Here is a 15,457-nt window from a genome sequence, read left to right as displayed (position 1 = left end):
AGTTCTACTCCTGAGCCAAAACCAAAGAAAACTCAGATGCCAGGAATGCATCCTCTCCCTTCCCAACTTCCCCAGTCCTGGAACTTGTTCCTGCGCCACATGGCTGCTCAGATCTAAAGGTGAAGGTCCCAGCAGTCCCCCGGGGGGCTGGTAAAAGCTGGGCTACTTCTGGAGCTCCTTCACTCAGGCTAAGCCTCTAGGCATGTCAGCTCTGCTAGAGGTGCATCCATTAAATGCAGTGTAGCCTGGCAGTGGTTCCCACGCTTTCAGCCTGCGAGGACCAATAAAAAGTATATATGGAGACAGACCCTGGCCGGGTAGCTCAGTTGGTTAGGGCATCCATCATCCTGATGCACCAAGGCTGTGGGTTCCCTGGTCAGGGCACATACAACAAATCAACCAATAAATGCATAAATAAGTGGAACAAATTGATCTCTCTCTCAAAAAAAACCACAACAACACAAAAAACAAACAAATAAACCCCATAAAAACATCCTCAGGTAAGAATTAAAAAATAAATAAAATTAAAAAACAATTATGGAGACAGATATTAGTTACCATTTTGTACTTTGTCAAGTAAAGTATTCTTTTAAAAAAAGATAGATCAACTTTCTATCAACACCTTCATTTCATAAAAGCAAGCACATTTTAAACATTAAGTAAAAAGATCCTATTATTAAAACAAAATACTCCTCTTTAAGTCAAAGAAAATTAGCTTTAAGAAAAAGCTCACTCCATTGTCTCCTTTCCATTGTTTCTCCAGAAACTGGGATACAGTCATGGACTGTCATGTGGACCTTCTGTCCTGGGATACCGCAGGCCACCAGCTGCACTTTCCCTGACCCTGGGGGCCTGGAGGGGCAGCCAACCATTGCAAGGTCCGTAGGGATGCAGACATCTCTCAGCAGGGTTGTCTCAAAGCCTTAGCCAACTCAGATCCCGCGTATCTTAACTCCGACCACCCGTCAAGTCCAGGCCAGCAGCTCACACACAAGGATGATGGGACTCTGGCCTCACTCCAGCCCCTCTCCCTCAGGTATGCCTGCCTCATCACTGCCGAAAGAAAAGCTTACACATGGTTCACAAGGGCCACTGGTTCCAGGAACATCCAGCCTAGAAAGCTCAGCCCCCCAGCCCTCAAATTTGATTACCGGAGGAATGGAGGAATGGAATTAGACAACGGGACGGAGAAGGGGGTGAACCCTGGAAGCAAGGAAGGAAGCTAAGGAACCCAGCTTTACAAAGTAGCCTGGGCTGGGTCTCCTCTCCCCAAAACACCAGGTCTCATGCCCAGAAGTAAATCTCACCCCTGATCCCACTCCCCTTCAGAAATGACCCACGAGGCACTGGTCCAGCAGGATGCCAACTCCCCCCAACACCACGAACGGAAAGGGGCTGGACACTTCTCTCAAGTTGGGGTGGGAGCTGCAGATGTGATCCAGATGTCCGTTTTAACCAGAGACCGGGGAAATAGGGCACCGAGTCTGAGATCCCCAGATGAGGATATACAGCTTCCACTGGGGTGGACAAGAGAAAGTGAGAGGGAGCAGAAATATCCCCGCAACACCCACCTCCCTGCCCCCAACACTTGGAATCATTCTTCCTAGCCACGGGACCACAGCCCCACCAAGCCCATGGCACAGCTCTGCACTCAGCGGTCAGGGAAACCCTGAGCACCAGCGCCAATCCATCGAAGCCACAGGTGCCCTAGCCCTCAGAAGCACAGCGGCTCACAGCTGGAAAGGGCTTCAAAGACCATCAAGCACAACCCCTCCATTTCCCTAGGGAGAAGACAGGCCCAGAGAGGGGACTCAGCTTTCTGAGCCCCGGACAAATCAGTGGCAGAGCCAGGGAGCCCCACAGACAGCGCAGGCCTCCGTCTCTGTCCAGCGCCAGTTCCGCTGCCTGGAGCAACCTCAGCCGCTACACGGCGCCTCCCAAGCTGCTCAACTTCACTCATCCCTATTTCTGCCAACTCTCCGCTGTCACGGCTGCCACCAACCTTGTGGAAGGAAAAAATGGCCAATGCAGGGTCACTGCCTCTCCACTTTCCTCCTCTGATCTCACCCCAACTCCTCCTTCCCTCCCTCTATTCCCATACTCTAAATAAAGGGAGTACCCCTTCCTGGGGTTGACAATGTCTCAAAAATACACCATTCATTCTTTCAATTAGTATCTGAGTGCTTCTGACACACCAAGGAACTAAGCCAGGTCCTGAAACACAGAGATAAACACTCTGACTTCAAGACGTACTTAGAAGGGGCACCCAAATCCTGGGATTCCCATTAAATTCCCTAGCAGTTTCAACTGGCTCTCGTGCCATCTTTCTGAGAAAAATGATGGTGCCCAAGAAAAAGGCTTATGGAAAGAAATATCCCACTCCACCAGGGTAGCATAAAACCACTCCAAATTTTCCTTTCCAGACCCATCAGCTTTCATCTCTTACCTGACACCATCACTCTTCACATCACCCAAGCATTGGTGTGACCTTGAAATACAACTGAGGCTTCCAGCAGGACAAGAAACCTCTAGTGATTAAGCTGGACAAATGCAAACATCAGAGATGAGAGTGCTAGCTCAGAGTCCTCTGTGACCCAGTAACTCCCTAATTGATTATCAGTCCAGCAAAGGAGCCCAAGCCAGCTTCCAATGACACTAACACTCAAAGTTGGACCAAGAGGCTCAGAACGAGTGGAAGGGCTTAACTGTCTTTAACAAGACGCTTGGGAATACAGCACCCTTGAGGGGACAGGGTGGCCAAGCACAAGCCAGCTTACCTCCTTGAGAAGCCCCACTTTTTTCTTCAGCACCTCACACTTGCGCAGTTTGCAGATTTGGTGTGTGCGGCGGTTGGTACAACTGGTGCAAGCCCCACAGTTTTCCAGCCGTCGGCAGGGCTCACAAGTACCACACCGTTTCCGTTTCTTTCGCCCATCTCCACCCCCTCGGAGTTGAGGTTCACTCCCAGCCACTGGGAGCCCAGGCCCCTGGAAGCCCCCTACCATTACCTGGCCCTGAGGGAAGTCATAAAGGCCTGGCAGTTCCGGCTGGACTGCCAGGGGCACCTGAAACTGGCTCATGACGCTGCCAGAAGTGGGGGCATAGGTGCCAGGGCAGAGCCACTGTCCAGCTTCCTGTCTGGCTACAAAGGCGACCAACAGGTCCTTCTTTCCTAAAACAGTCAAGAGCCTACAAGGTGAAGGCAATCAGCTCCAGTCTCTGGGGCGGGCGCCTCTTCTCAACCCCTCTTCACCTCCTCTGCAGCAGTCTGATAGGGCTCAGTTGGGGGCCAATCTCCCACTTGCTGGGGCCCAGGGTCTGGGGGAGGACAGCAGCAGCAGTACCCAGAGGAGGGATCATCTTGACTGGGTGGGCTCTTCACCCTCACCCACCCTGGACCCAGGCATGAGGTGGGCAGGTGTGTGGTGGGGGCACAGCAGGGTGAGGAGTTTCTCCTGATATTTCTCCTCTCCTGTCAGGATGATGAAGGCAACGCTGCCTGAAAAAGAGACAGAAAGGGGAAGCGCATCACCTGGGGCTCAGGAACAACTTTCACATGTTACCTCTTCCTGCTGCTGGGAAAAGAAAATGGGGGAAGAGAAGGGGCTTGCTTAATGAAGTTCTGCCCAGAACCCCTGGCAGGCGCGCTATCACCCACTCCCTGTCCGAGGGAGGGGGCTGAGGGTCTGGTGGAGTGTTAAGGGAACCTGGACGAGGAACTGAAGGAGGTGATAAGGTGATTTATAAGAAAGTTGTCCTCTGCCCCACCCCCACGGGCCTGGGAGAGTTTCACCCAAATTCCCACACACACCCCTCACTGGAGGTCGCTGGGGCCTCCCCAACGGAGCAGAGCTTTCAAAATAAAGTTTGCTGAAAGCTGCACTCGGCGGGGCTGCCCGGGCGCCCCCGGCACGGAAGCCGCCTGGAGGGGGGTCGCGCCCGGGGTAGCCCGCGCCGGCCGCCCCGCCGCGCCCCCCGCCCGCTGGCCGGACCGGGGAGGGCAGCCCGCTCCGCCGAGGGGGCGCGGGGAGGGGGGCGCGCTCCAGCTCGGCCCGGGCCGCGCGCGCGCCGCCGCTCGGGCTCCTTTGTTCTGGGGCCTCGGCCGCTCGGCTCCGGCGGCTCCGCAGCCCCCGCCCCGCCCCGCCGCCCCCGCCTGGCTCCGCTACACTGTGACCCGTAGCACCCCCGCCCTGTCCCCCGCAACAAAGTAGCGGCCCCTCCGGCCGGCCCCGGGCCGTCCCCTCCCCCGAGGCCGGGCCCCCCACGCCTCCCCGCCGCCCCTCCCCCACCCCGGAGCCGGAAAGGCACCGACTGCACCGACCTGCCCGCCGCCTCCGGGGCGGAGCGCACAAAGGGGCAAAGTTTCCCGGCCCGCGCCGCTGCCACCACCGTCGCGGCCGCCGCCGCCGCCGCCTGGGGCGCCCGCCTCCTGGAGCGCCTGGCCCGGCCGAGCTCGGCGCGCGGAGCCCCCCGCCCAGGCCGAGGAGGGGACGGCGCAGGAGGAAGGAAGAGGCAGCGGCGGCCGCGGCGGCAGCAGCAGCAGCAATGAAGGCGTCCGCGGGACTCCCCGCCCCCCGCGCGCCGCGGCACGTGCTCGCCCGGGGACTCCCCCGCCCGGGAGGGCGCGCACGTGCGGCCCCGCTGAGCCCCGCGGGCCTCGCCGTCGCCCCCTCTGCCGGGCCTGGGGCTGCGCGAGGGGGTTAGTTCCCGGGGAGGGGGAGGGGACGAAGCGGGCGACCCACGAGTGGGTGGGGGCAGGGTCTGGCCCGGCCGCCGCGCCTTTGCACCTGCAGGACCTCCCCAACCCCGCGGTCGGCCTTGCCTGGACCCGGCCACCACCCACGGGAGAGCCGCGCCCGCCCTCCGGTGTTTCTGCAGCCGAGGCGGGCTAGGCGGGCCGCACGGGGTGGGGCACGCGGACCTCCCAGCCTAGGCCCTCTCCGAGCCGGCCCGTTGTCCCCACTTCCTGCCACTCCCAGCGGGCCGGAGCGGTCTGGGACTGCCCCAGCTCCCTCGGGAGCCCACCCGACTGACCCCCCCCCCACTCCCTGCTGCTCGCTCGTTTCGAGGCAGGACAATGGGGGGCATCGAGGGTTTGCGTACCGAGTCAGCCCGGCTGGCAAAGAGGGGGTACCCGGGGACAGAGGCCGCGCTGGCCGGCGGCGGGGCACCTTCGCGGGGGTCACGGCCGAGCGCCCTGCCCAGGCGGCCCCCGGGACCCTGCCATCCCTAGCCTCCCCCGTGCGGCGCTCGGCTCTTTCGCGTCGAAAACAAAGACTAATCCGATACCCCCGCCCTGCCTCAGAGGAGGGGGAACGGGCGCGTCGCGGAGGGTAACCGAGGAGGACAGCGTTCAGGAGGGGCTCGGAGGGGACCGCAGCGCAACCGAGTCCTGTACCCAGGAGCAGACACTTTGAAAAGTCACCCTGGGATGTTTTCCAGGTGGGCGGCAAGGGGAAAGGCACAAGAATATTTCCAAGTTGCTAAACTGCCCCTTCTCTGTTGCTTTTTTCCCTCACCTGTTGTTCAGGCCAAGTTGAAATTCCAGGTTAGATTAATTCAACTCCACCCATCTGGCCTGACTGCTAGGCTGGTGCCTGCAGCTGCCTTCCACCTACCTGGGTTGCTGGGGGAAAAGGGTGGGTCTCTAACACACACACACAGACACACACACACACACACTCACACTCACATTTGAGGTCGCGCGCGTGCGCGCGCGCGGGCAAGTCCTGGCAGAAACCACCACCGGCGGACTGGCCTGACCAGTTTGGGCGGTGCTCACGGAGCCAGGTACCTGGCAGGCGTCCCCGCCAGGCTGAAGCTAACAAATCAGCCAGAACTGGAAAAAGAGCATTGGGCCGGCTATTTAGAAAAAAAAAAAAAGTAACTGATCTCTAGAAGCGCTGTCCAGAAAGCCCTAGGTGGTAGGAGAAGCCCGGGTTCTGTCTGGAACTTCCTTCCTCCCAGGCTTAATTTTGACAGCCTGCTCCAGTCGCAAGGTTGTCAGCTGTGGGGTGGGTGGTGAACATGGCTGCAATACCTACTTCCTACCCTGGCCTTTGAGAGTTTCTATTCAGGGAAGTCTAGAACTGAGAAGAGAAACCAATAGAGTGTAATTTTCAAACATGAGAAGAGTTATGAACTTGTAATTGCTCTTAATGTTATTAATGTTATTTTATTATAAATAAAATTATATTAAAGAAAATGCAGAAAATACAGAGAATTAGAAGACAAACATCACCCAAATACAACATGGAACCATTTGCTACATTTCCCTCTAGCCTTTTCTATGTGTAGATTAGCTTCCTTTTTTTAATAAAATGGTTGTATTCACACTGATTATGCAATGTGCTGCCCTCTTTTGACTTAGCATTTATACCATAAGCATTTCCCTATTTGTTAGACAGTCTCCAGAGAGACAGTGTGACAGTGAGGTAAACAAGGTGGCTTAGGAGCCAGAGAATTCTAGGTTCCAGACTTGGCTCTGCCACTTGCTAGCAGAGTGACCTTAGACCAGGTATTCACCATCTTCCAAGAGAATCCAAGTAAAGAACTTAGTGTAGGGCTTAATAATTACAGCAATGGTTGTTTAATCTATAGCACAGCCTTGTGAGGTAGGGAATGTCACTAAATCCATTTTATAGGTAAGAAAACAGGTAAGTAACTTGCCCAAGATCACTCAGCCAGCAAATTGTAGACTCAGAATTTGAGCCCGGGATCTCTCTTCCTATATTCTTTCCTGGTGAGTGGGACTAGCAGTTTACTGTGCCAATTTACTCTTCACCAGCTGTCTATGAGAGGGTTGTTTCACAAAATCCTCTGGGTTAGGTAACTAGGGGGGGTGCTGGTGCCATACAGCAGGACAGAGTACAGGAGGAAAGATGCCTCTGGACATCTGTGTGGAGATGAATGTAGAGTTGAGGGGGCACAGTCTGGGCTGGAACACACGCATAGGCCCTCATCAGTGAGTAGATTGTAAGTGAGGCCTCAGGTACGGAGGAGCTCATCAGGAGTGGACGTGGAGAGAGCCTGGGGCAGCCACGTCAGAGCCCCAGGGAACATCAGCTCCTGAGGGACAGCATATGACAAGGGGTCAGCAAAAGGGACAGAAGGAACTGCCATAGAGTAGAAGGGAAACCAGGCGCAGGTCTGAGACCTGCCTGCCAAGTCTTTCCCACTGGTGCCCCCTCCCCACCCCAAAAAAAACTTCACCTTGGCAGTCTTGTTGCTTTTTCCTTCTGTCTGGGGAAATCCCTTCCCCCTTCAGAGCCCCACCCCCACCCCAACTACCTCTTCTACCTGCCAAATTCTTAGTTATCCTCCAAGTCTCCGAATAAATGTCAATTCTTCCAGGAAACTTTTTCCTGCTCCTCCGATTCTGGAGCCCCGCCCTCCACCCCTCCACCCAAGTCTAACGCTCCCTCCCTGGGAACAGTTATCTGACAGGCGTTGTCATAAGCACTCCCCTCCCAGTTCCTAGGAGCTCCTGGAGGGCCGGGACTCTTGTCTTTTCACCTTTGCAACCCTAGGAGGTCAATGAAATATCCAGCAACACGGAGGATCCACAGGTTTCCAAGGTTTTTACCTCCTGCCTTCCTACTGGCACAAACCCGAGGCCCCCCCAAATAAAATCCAAACCCCTCGGGCCCTGTCTTGCGGGGTCTGCGGCCTCCTGTGCACCGGGTTATTTCCTATTCACACAATGCTCAGGGCGGGAGAGCTGCTGGGGCGGGCGTGGGGGGTGCGTGGGGGTGCCCAGCGAGCCTCTGTCCGCGAGTAGCATTAAGCTAGAGGCGGTGCGGCTCGCTAAGTGTGGCTCGAGGACCGCAGCATCGCCAGCACCGGGGAACTTGTTAGAAAGGCAAGCTCTCGGGCCCACCATAAATCTACTCAGGCAGAAACTCCGGGGGTGGGGCCCAGCGATCTGCTTTAACAAGCCCTTCAGATGATACACGCTCAAGATTGAGAAACTCTGGACTAGAGAAAGTGGGCCAGAAGCAAGTTCAGCACTCAGACCGCGGCCAGGATCAGGCCCCAGGCGCTTAGAGGAGGCAGAGGGAGGAAGGCTCCTCTGCGGCTCGGCGGCCCCACCCCCAGCGGCCCAGGGCTGAGCCCTTCAGGCCACTGCCTCGGTGAGGTCAGGATCTGGCGGCGCAGGTGCCCCAAGGGCTAGAAAGGGAAATCCCGTCGCTAGGGAAAGCCCAGACTGCAGGCGGTACTGTGTTGATGGAGAGCGCGCCCCTGGGTGGAGCTGGAGGTGGGGCTACGGAGGGCTCCTGCTCCAATGCTGGGCTGCAGTCGATTCAGCCCTGGGCCAAGGGCAGAAATTGGATGTGCGCTTGTGGTTCTTGGGGAAGTCACTGTGTGGAACGAACACTGCTGGGCGTTTGCCAATCTGCAAATGATTGACTGTGACTAACCACCTTTGAGGTGCTTGACCCCACTCCTTCTCTTTAGCTAATAAGCAATTTGTCCTGTTCGAAGAATGAGCTTTGTACTATGGGACCTTTTGCAGAAATGTAAATAGACCGATGGTCACACCTGGGCTTGGTTGTGAAGACTGAAGGCTTTGGGAAGTTTATTGGATTTGGGATGTTTCTTCTTCAGTCATGTATTGGTTAAAAGCATTACCAGCTAATATTTTCATACAGCTTTTCCAGTTCAAAACGCTTCCACACACATTATCGTCTGTCTGTACAGAGGTTAATACACCAAATGTTACTTTCCTTTTCTTTGTATGATATAGTTTTTATTATTATTATCACCATTTTGCAGATAAGGGAACTGGGGCTGAGAAAGGTAATTTGACCAAGGTCATTCACTACTAAGTGGCACAATCAGGACCTCTGAAATTAGTCTACCAATGCCAGGGCTGATACGGGGCAGAAGCTGGCATTTTGCTCTTGGGGAAAGGGAGATTCAATAGTGGGTTGCTTTTGGACATGCTTTGGTTAGTTTGACATATGTAGGGTATCTAGACTATGCTTGTGAATAGCTCAGTAAATGCTTTCATTTTTTATAACTATTTCTGTGACTTCATTTTGAATCTAGTTTAAATCAAATAGACTATGTAACTTACAAGGAGAATGCCAGAGTCCCCCTCATAATGTGAAAGAGATTAAATAACTTGGAAATCTTCCAGCCTAAGCAGGCTGAGCAGAAGGGTGGGAACTTTGATCAACTCATACACCCAAGTTGCTGAAAATTCAACAGGGATAAAGACCTTGGTGCCCCCAAACCTCTATTTGACTGGGTGTATCAGTCAGGATCAGTTACCTTGTGCTAGAATAACAAACAATCCCCAGATCGAAGTGCTTTGACATAACAAAATTTTATTTCTCAAGCATGAAATAAGTCCATCAACAACCACTCAGGGTCTCAGGCTGCCACAATGGACATGTGGCCTACCTAACCCTGAAGGCAGGAAACTGATCAAGCCCACAGCCCATGCATGTGTCCTGACAGGGAATCAAACTGCGATCTCCTGAATCCCAGGTCGGTGCTCAACTGCCTGGCCAGGCTCACAACACTTCTGCTCTCATTTCATGGGCCAAAGCAAGTCGGGGGCAGAACGGGGGACCAGAAAATGAAATAGGTGCAATGCTCCCATGTGCCTGGAGGGAGAAGCAAAAACATTTGGCTAAAAGTACTAATAACACACAGGGAATGTGTGTATGGGAGATGGATGTGTATGTGTGCATTTGAGGGATGTGTAAGTGCAATGAGTTCTGCCCATTTCCAGGGTAATTCTCCTTCCTGGGAACATGTGCTTGAAATTCTCACTCTAATGGGTTGTCATTTCTCACCCTAGGGCAGCTTCAGAAGTTTAGACTAGTGTGAAAAACCTGAGCTGAGGGAAGCATGGTGGAAGGGATAAGTGGCAGTGGGGCAGAGTCAGTAGAAATTAATTTATAAATAGAGAAAGAATCCAGCAAAGGAAAGAACTCGCAGTATATGTGTCACTAGGGGTCTGCCTGCTAAAGGAAACTTCTAAACCAGCATAGCTTTGGTAGAAGCATTTCCTGCCTTCTTGCCATTCACTCCCACTCATCCTTCCTGGCTAAACCCAGGTGACACTCCAGGAAGCCTTTGATAGCTGGGCCTGCCAATCACATGGTAAGAGAGCCTATGTCTGCCCCACCCACTGTCGGTGGACAGGGACCACATCTTGCTCCATGCTGGCTGTGGTATGGAGGTTGTGTTAGAGTAGGGTCTGCAAATGGAGGCAGAGAGACCAGCTGGAAGGCTGTGACAGGAGCCCAGGTGAGAAAACATGCTGGTCTCCACTAAGGTAGTGGAAGTGGGGATGGGGAGAGATATTAGAGAGAGATTTAGGGAGTCAAATCAACAGGATGGGTGTTGATTGAATGAGAGGGTAGGAAAGATTTCTGGAAAAGCAGCAGGATGGATGGTAGCACCACCAGGCCCAGAAGAGGAGCAGGTTGTTAAATGAGGTGAGCAAGGGCATGTCCCTTTGAGGACCCATGGGACATGCCCGAGGAGAGACCCAGGAAGCAGCTCATGTAGGGGCCTGAGGTTCAAGTAGAGAAAAACTGATTGGGCCAGATCCTATGATCTACCCCTTGGTTAAACTTCAGCAGCAAATCCTCAAAGTCATCATTTTTGAAAGGAGCTTGTGAAAGGAAAAAAAAAAAAAAAAAGTGGGGAAGGGGGAGAGGAAAGCAGAGAAAATAAAAATGAGAAAAATCCTGAACTACAAGTCCTAAGAATCCATCCAGAGCAGTGCAAAGGCTTTATAGAAAGAGCTGAGCATCCCTGGAAGGCTGCTTCAACTTTGGCTGGTTTGTCCCATGATCTTGTTTCCATGGGTAGCTCCTGTCCTGTCTCCTGGTAAGCAGGAGCCTGCTTGTCCCATGCAAGACCTGAACTTGATATCAACCCCTTTCATCTTGGAGGCTCCCCCTTCCTTCACCCCCTTATGGGTGGGGGTCAAGCCCCATTTGCAGAAACTGTGCATGCAGGGGACCAATCCTCACAGACCCTATGAGAGGCCTCTTGCTCGGCCATTGTGCCCCCTCCTTGATACCCCACATTCCCACACACTGAAAGGCTCCGTCTGGATTCCCTGACTTCGTTTCCCACTCCTCCATGTACTGATTTGTGACAGTGGGTGAAGTAATTCCCTCTCCTGGCCTCCTTCCCATCCCATGATGCCTCCTTTGCAGAGGACCGAGTGAACCACTCCATAGCAAAGTCCTATCTCAGACCTTGGTATACAGCAGGCGCTCAAACTATCCCACTCTCCCATCCCCACCCCTTCCCCTGATTCCTATTCCTACTTCACAGAGAAAGGATCTACAATATTTTAACCATATGTATCCATGACAACCAAAGTTAAAATGTATGCGTGCAGTTAGTGGGGACATTGTGTCACCTAAGGTAATGGAGATAACAATGTCCAGGTGCCCAGGATGAGGCTTGGCGCTGAGAAGGAGCCCCTACTCAGCCTCCCCAGTGGGAGACATATTCAGTCGGCCCACGGTCCTGTCAGCTCCACTCTAAACTGTCCTAAACTTGTCCCCTCTCTCAGCTTCCTGTCCCCACCCGGCTCTCTCCACTCCAGCCTACCTCCCTTGCCCGCACTCTGTGCCCTTGTTTCTCACTGACGCGGATCACATGCTTTTGATTCAGACCTCCTGGGCCCCGGGCAGTCCCACCCGAAGTCCCGGAATTAAAAAGGCCGGTGCCTGGGCCGTCCTGCAGCCAATGACGAAAAGTTTTCATCCTCTTCCTGCTCAGAGTGTGATCACTGGACTTGCAGCCGTGGTACCAGTGAGAGTTGGTAGAAGTGCAGAATCTCAGCAGGCCCCAGAGCTCTGGAATCAGAATCTGCATTTTAACAAGACCTCCGAGTGATTCGGAGGCGCCCCAGGGACTGAGAAGCTCTGCTTTAGAGGCCTTCAGGGGCTAGGGATAAGCAGGCTAGAGGTAAAAAGACTCAGATGCCCCCCACTGAGCCAGGAGAGCCAGTCTTGGTAATTCTTGCACTAATGGATCGAGTCACTTGAGGTCAGTCTAGAATCATTCCTGGGCTGATATACTATAGTCACAACATTGTACCCCCTAAAACAGGGAGGGGGGTACCAGTCGATGTCTCAGTCTTGTTGCCACTCTTTAGGACTGTCCTCATGGCTGCATGACTGGGCCACGACCCACATGCACAGGACACTCAGCCTCTCAAACCACAATAAAACTTGAATTTGAACACCCAGCCTTTGGAAAACAATCTAATTATTCATAGTCGATCAAGAAACTGTAAGACAGAAAATAGTATGTAAGACAGAAAATAGTAAAGGCAGAAAGAGGCCACAGGGAGCAAACAGATTGGCCACTCAAACAGGAACGTGCGGTGGGCTAAGGGCACCTGAGGGAGGCAGTGGTCCATGGGCCCCAAAGGAGCTTCACAGCTGCTAGGAGGAAGAACAAAGAAGCACAGGAAGCCTGAAAGCACCCATGAGGCCTGGCAAAGCACTCAGGTTTATAAGAACGCGCTGATCTGTGTAGAAAAGTCAATAGAGTGGGGGTTTTAAAAAATATCTCTATGGCCCTGGGAGGAGGCTCCTCGTGGCCCTGAGAGCCCCCTTACGTGTTATGCCAGAGGGGCCCATCTGTCTACTGCTTTCTGTGTGTGCCACTGGGACATAAGCCCCAACATTAATACTGAACAGAAACCTTGGGATTAGGGTGGCCAGATTTAGCAAAGAAAAAATACAGGACCCCCAGTTATATTTGAATGTCAGAGAAACAACAAATCCTTCTTAGTATACATATGTCCCGTATATTACATTGCCAGAGCAGCCCTACTCAGGATTGGAGTCTATCCCCAAGGCATGGGACCAGGGCAGGTTTGGGCTGAAGGACAATCTCCACCTGGGGCCCAATGGTACCATTCCTAAAACCCACTCCATTTTTTCATACAGAGCAGAAATGGACTTTGTTAGCTTTAGGGGTGGGGCAGTTTTTTGTGAGAGGTTATGCCATATTGTTTGCTTTGAAATTGTTTTGCCCTACAAAGTAGGTGGGAACTACCAACATGGTTTTGTTTTTTTTTACATTATTGTAATGTAATGTAAGGTAGGGTAGCTCAAGGAATGCATCCTATAAAAGTATTGTACCCCAGCTGGCATAGCCCAGTGGTTGAGTGTCGACCAATGAACCAAGAGGTCACTGGTTTGATTCCCCATCAGGGCACATGCCTGCGTTTCGGGCTCGATCCCCATTAGGAGACAGGCAGGAGGCAGCCAATCAATGTTTCTCTCTCATTGATGTTTCTGTCTCTCTATTCCCCTCCCTTCTTCTCTCTCTAAAATCAATAAAAACATATTTAAAAACAAAGTATTATAGTTTTGATAATTCCAAGTCAAGTTCCTATAGGAGATGGACTCTTTCCTACTTAGTTCAGGCCAATAAAATCCCGTTTACCCAGACAAATTGCTCTTATATAAGCAAGCATTTATTCATTGATACCCATGAAGAAAATGTTGGTAACTATTTACCTGACTAAGTAATCAAATCTAAAGGTATTTCTAAGCATAAAATCAATAAACCCTTCTGAATGTCAAAAAAACAAATTAGCCCTGGCCAGGTGGTTCAGTTGGTTGGAGCGTCATCCCATAGACCAAAAGGTTGTGGGTTCGATTCCTGGTCAGGGAACATACCCAGGTTTCGGGTTTGATCCCTGGTCAGGGTGAGTAGGGAGAGGCAACCAGTCAATGTTTCTCTCTCACGTTAATGTTTCTCTCTCTCTCTCCTTTCCTCTCTCTCTAAAGTCATTAAAAACATTAAAAAAACCCAAAAACATTTATTTGGAAGTAGACATCTTATGACGTTTGTTTAAAGCACAGTCACGTTTTCATGAGAACAAGGTTTTGACTTCTGGAGGTGAGCCACCTCTCAAAGCAAGATGACCATATGGTCTAAACCAACCCAGATCTATTGGCTGCTGTCCACTGTTCATGAGCCCTCTGGCTAGCACTGCCCCAGGCAGCCACATCTGACAGCACCTGCCCACAGGATCTCCAAATCAAATCAAATTACAAGATGGACACGGCTTAGAAACATGCTCATTTATTTGCATGGGTTCCCATGTTGTCAAGGGTATTTCATTGATCAAATATGATGGCTATCATGTGAGTTTCCAGTCTAACAACATATTCAATATACTTTCTATTTCATGCAGGGCTTTCTCATGTATCCTCTCCTTAAAGCCACACCACACCTCTTGCAGCAGGCATTAAATATTCCCATTTTGCATATAGACAAACTAAGGATCGGTTAAACGACTTGCCTAAAGCACATAACTAGAGAGGGTCACCCATGGGGCTTGAACCGAGGTCGTGCAGTTCCTCCTCCACCAGAGGACCGTCGCCTAAACTCCTTTAGAAACTCCTGTAAACAGCGACTCCCAGCCTGGTTGCACGTTAGACCCCCCCAACCCGGGTGGGACTGGATGTTGCCAAGGACACAAGGCCTGGGTCCCCATCCAGGTCCATCGATCAGAATCTGGGAGAGTGGGGCCTGGGCATCAATGCTCCTTAAATCCTCCAGGTGGTTCCAATGTGCAAAGTCATAAAGTTTGGTTAGTAATCAGGATTTACTTCTCTCTTAAGGACCTGCTTTAAGGCATTGATGTTCCACTTGTCTCTAAGTAATTTTCTATTTCTCAGTTATACAACTAATAACACCTATTTATTATAGAGTTTTTAGAAGGAAGGTATGAAGAAGAAAACAAAAATTGAGAGTCATTGCTAATATTTAGAAGTGTCCTCTTCCAACCTTTGTGCATGTTTACATACAAATTTTCCATAATACAATATATACTGATTATTTTCTTTTGACTTCATATGGTAAATATTTTCCAATGTTACCAAATATTCTTCAAAAACACTATTTTTTTGTAATCCTCACCTGAAGATTTTAATTTTTTCCATTGCTTTTTTTTTTTTTTTTTTTTTTTTTTTCAGAGAGAGAGGAAGGGAGGGGGAGAGCGAGAGAGAGAGAGAGAGAGAGAGAGATCAGTGGGAGAGAGACACATCGATTGGTTGCCCCCCGAGTGTGCCCTGACAGGGGCAGGGGATCTAGCCTGCAACCGAGGTACATGCCCTTGGCTGAAATCGAACCCAGAACCCTTCAGTCCACAGGCCAACACTCTAACCACTGAACAAGACCAGCTAGGGCCAAAAACACTATTTTAAAATTAAGACAGAAAAGATTTTTTTCCCCAAACTATAAGAGAACACTTATTTATAAAATCACAGAGACAGAAGAAGTAATTCCTAGAAGAAATAGGCTTAGGAAACAAGTTATAGAGGTAAAGGAAGGGCCCTTGGAGCTAAGGAGCGAGGAAGCTAATGGTAATGAGTAGGGGGAGGGGAGGGAAACGGAAAGGCCCTGACATGCTCCAGGGAGGACAGTAACAGTGATTGTCAATGGACTG

General features: G+C 51.7%; 1 protein-coding gene across 3 annotated transcripts in view; it reads right to left on the bottom strand.

Annotated features, from left to right (window-relative positions):
- The window catches only part of TET3 (tet methylcytosine dioxygenase 3), a 95,297-nt gene extending 89,758 nt beyond the window's left edge, over positions 1-5,539 (bottom strand). Inside the window, exons 1-2 of one of the 3 annotated variants that reach the window (XM_087823642.1) lie at positions 5,520-5,539; positions 2,778-3,499 (exon numbers count right to left, since the gene is read on the bottom strand). In XM_087823642.1, the coding sequence (XP_087679768.1) occupies positions 2,778-3,080 (303 nt within the window). In that variant the 5' untranslated portion in view covers positions 3,081-3,499; positions 5,520-5,539. Of the gene's footprint in view, positions 1-2,777; positions 3,788-4,321; positions 4,410-5,519 lie in introns of those variants that run through there. The other 2 variants (XM_087823640.1, XM_087823641.1) reach the window with 2 other exon arrangements.
- Between the last annotated feature and the right edge of the window lie 9,918 nt (positions 5,540-15,457).

The sequence above is a fragment of the Miniopterus natalensis genome, chromosome 13 (assembly GCF_054644295.1).
Source record: "Miniopterus natalensis isolate mMinNat1 chromosome 13, mMinNat1.hap1, whole genome shotgun sequence".
In the NCBI taxonomy this organism is placed as follows: Eukaryota; Metazoa; Chordata; class Mammalia; order Chiroptera; family Miniopteridae; genus Miniopterus; species Miniopterus natalensis.
This window is presented reverse-complemented; position numbering and strand designations above follow the sequence as displayed.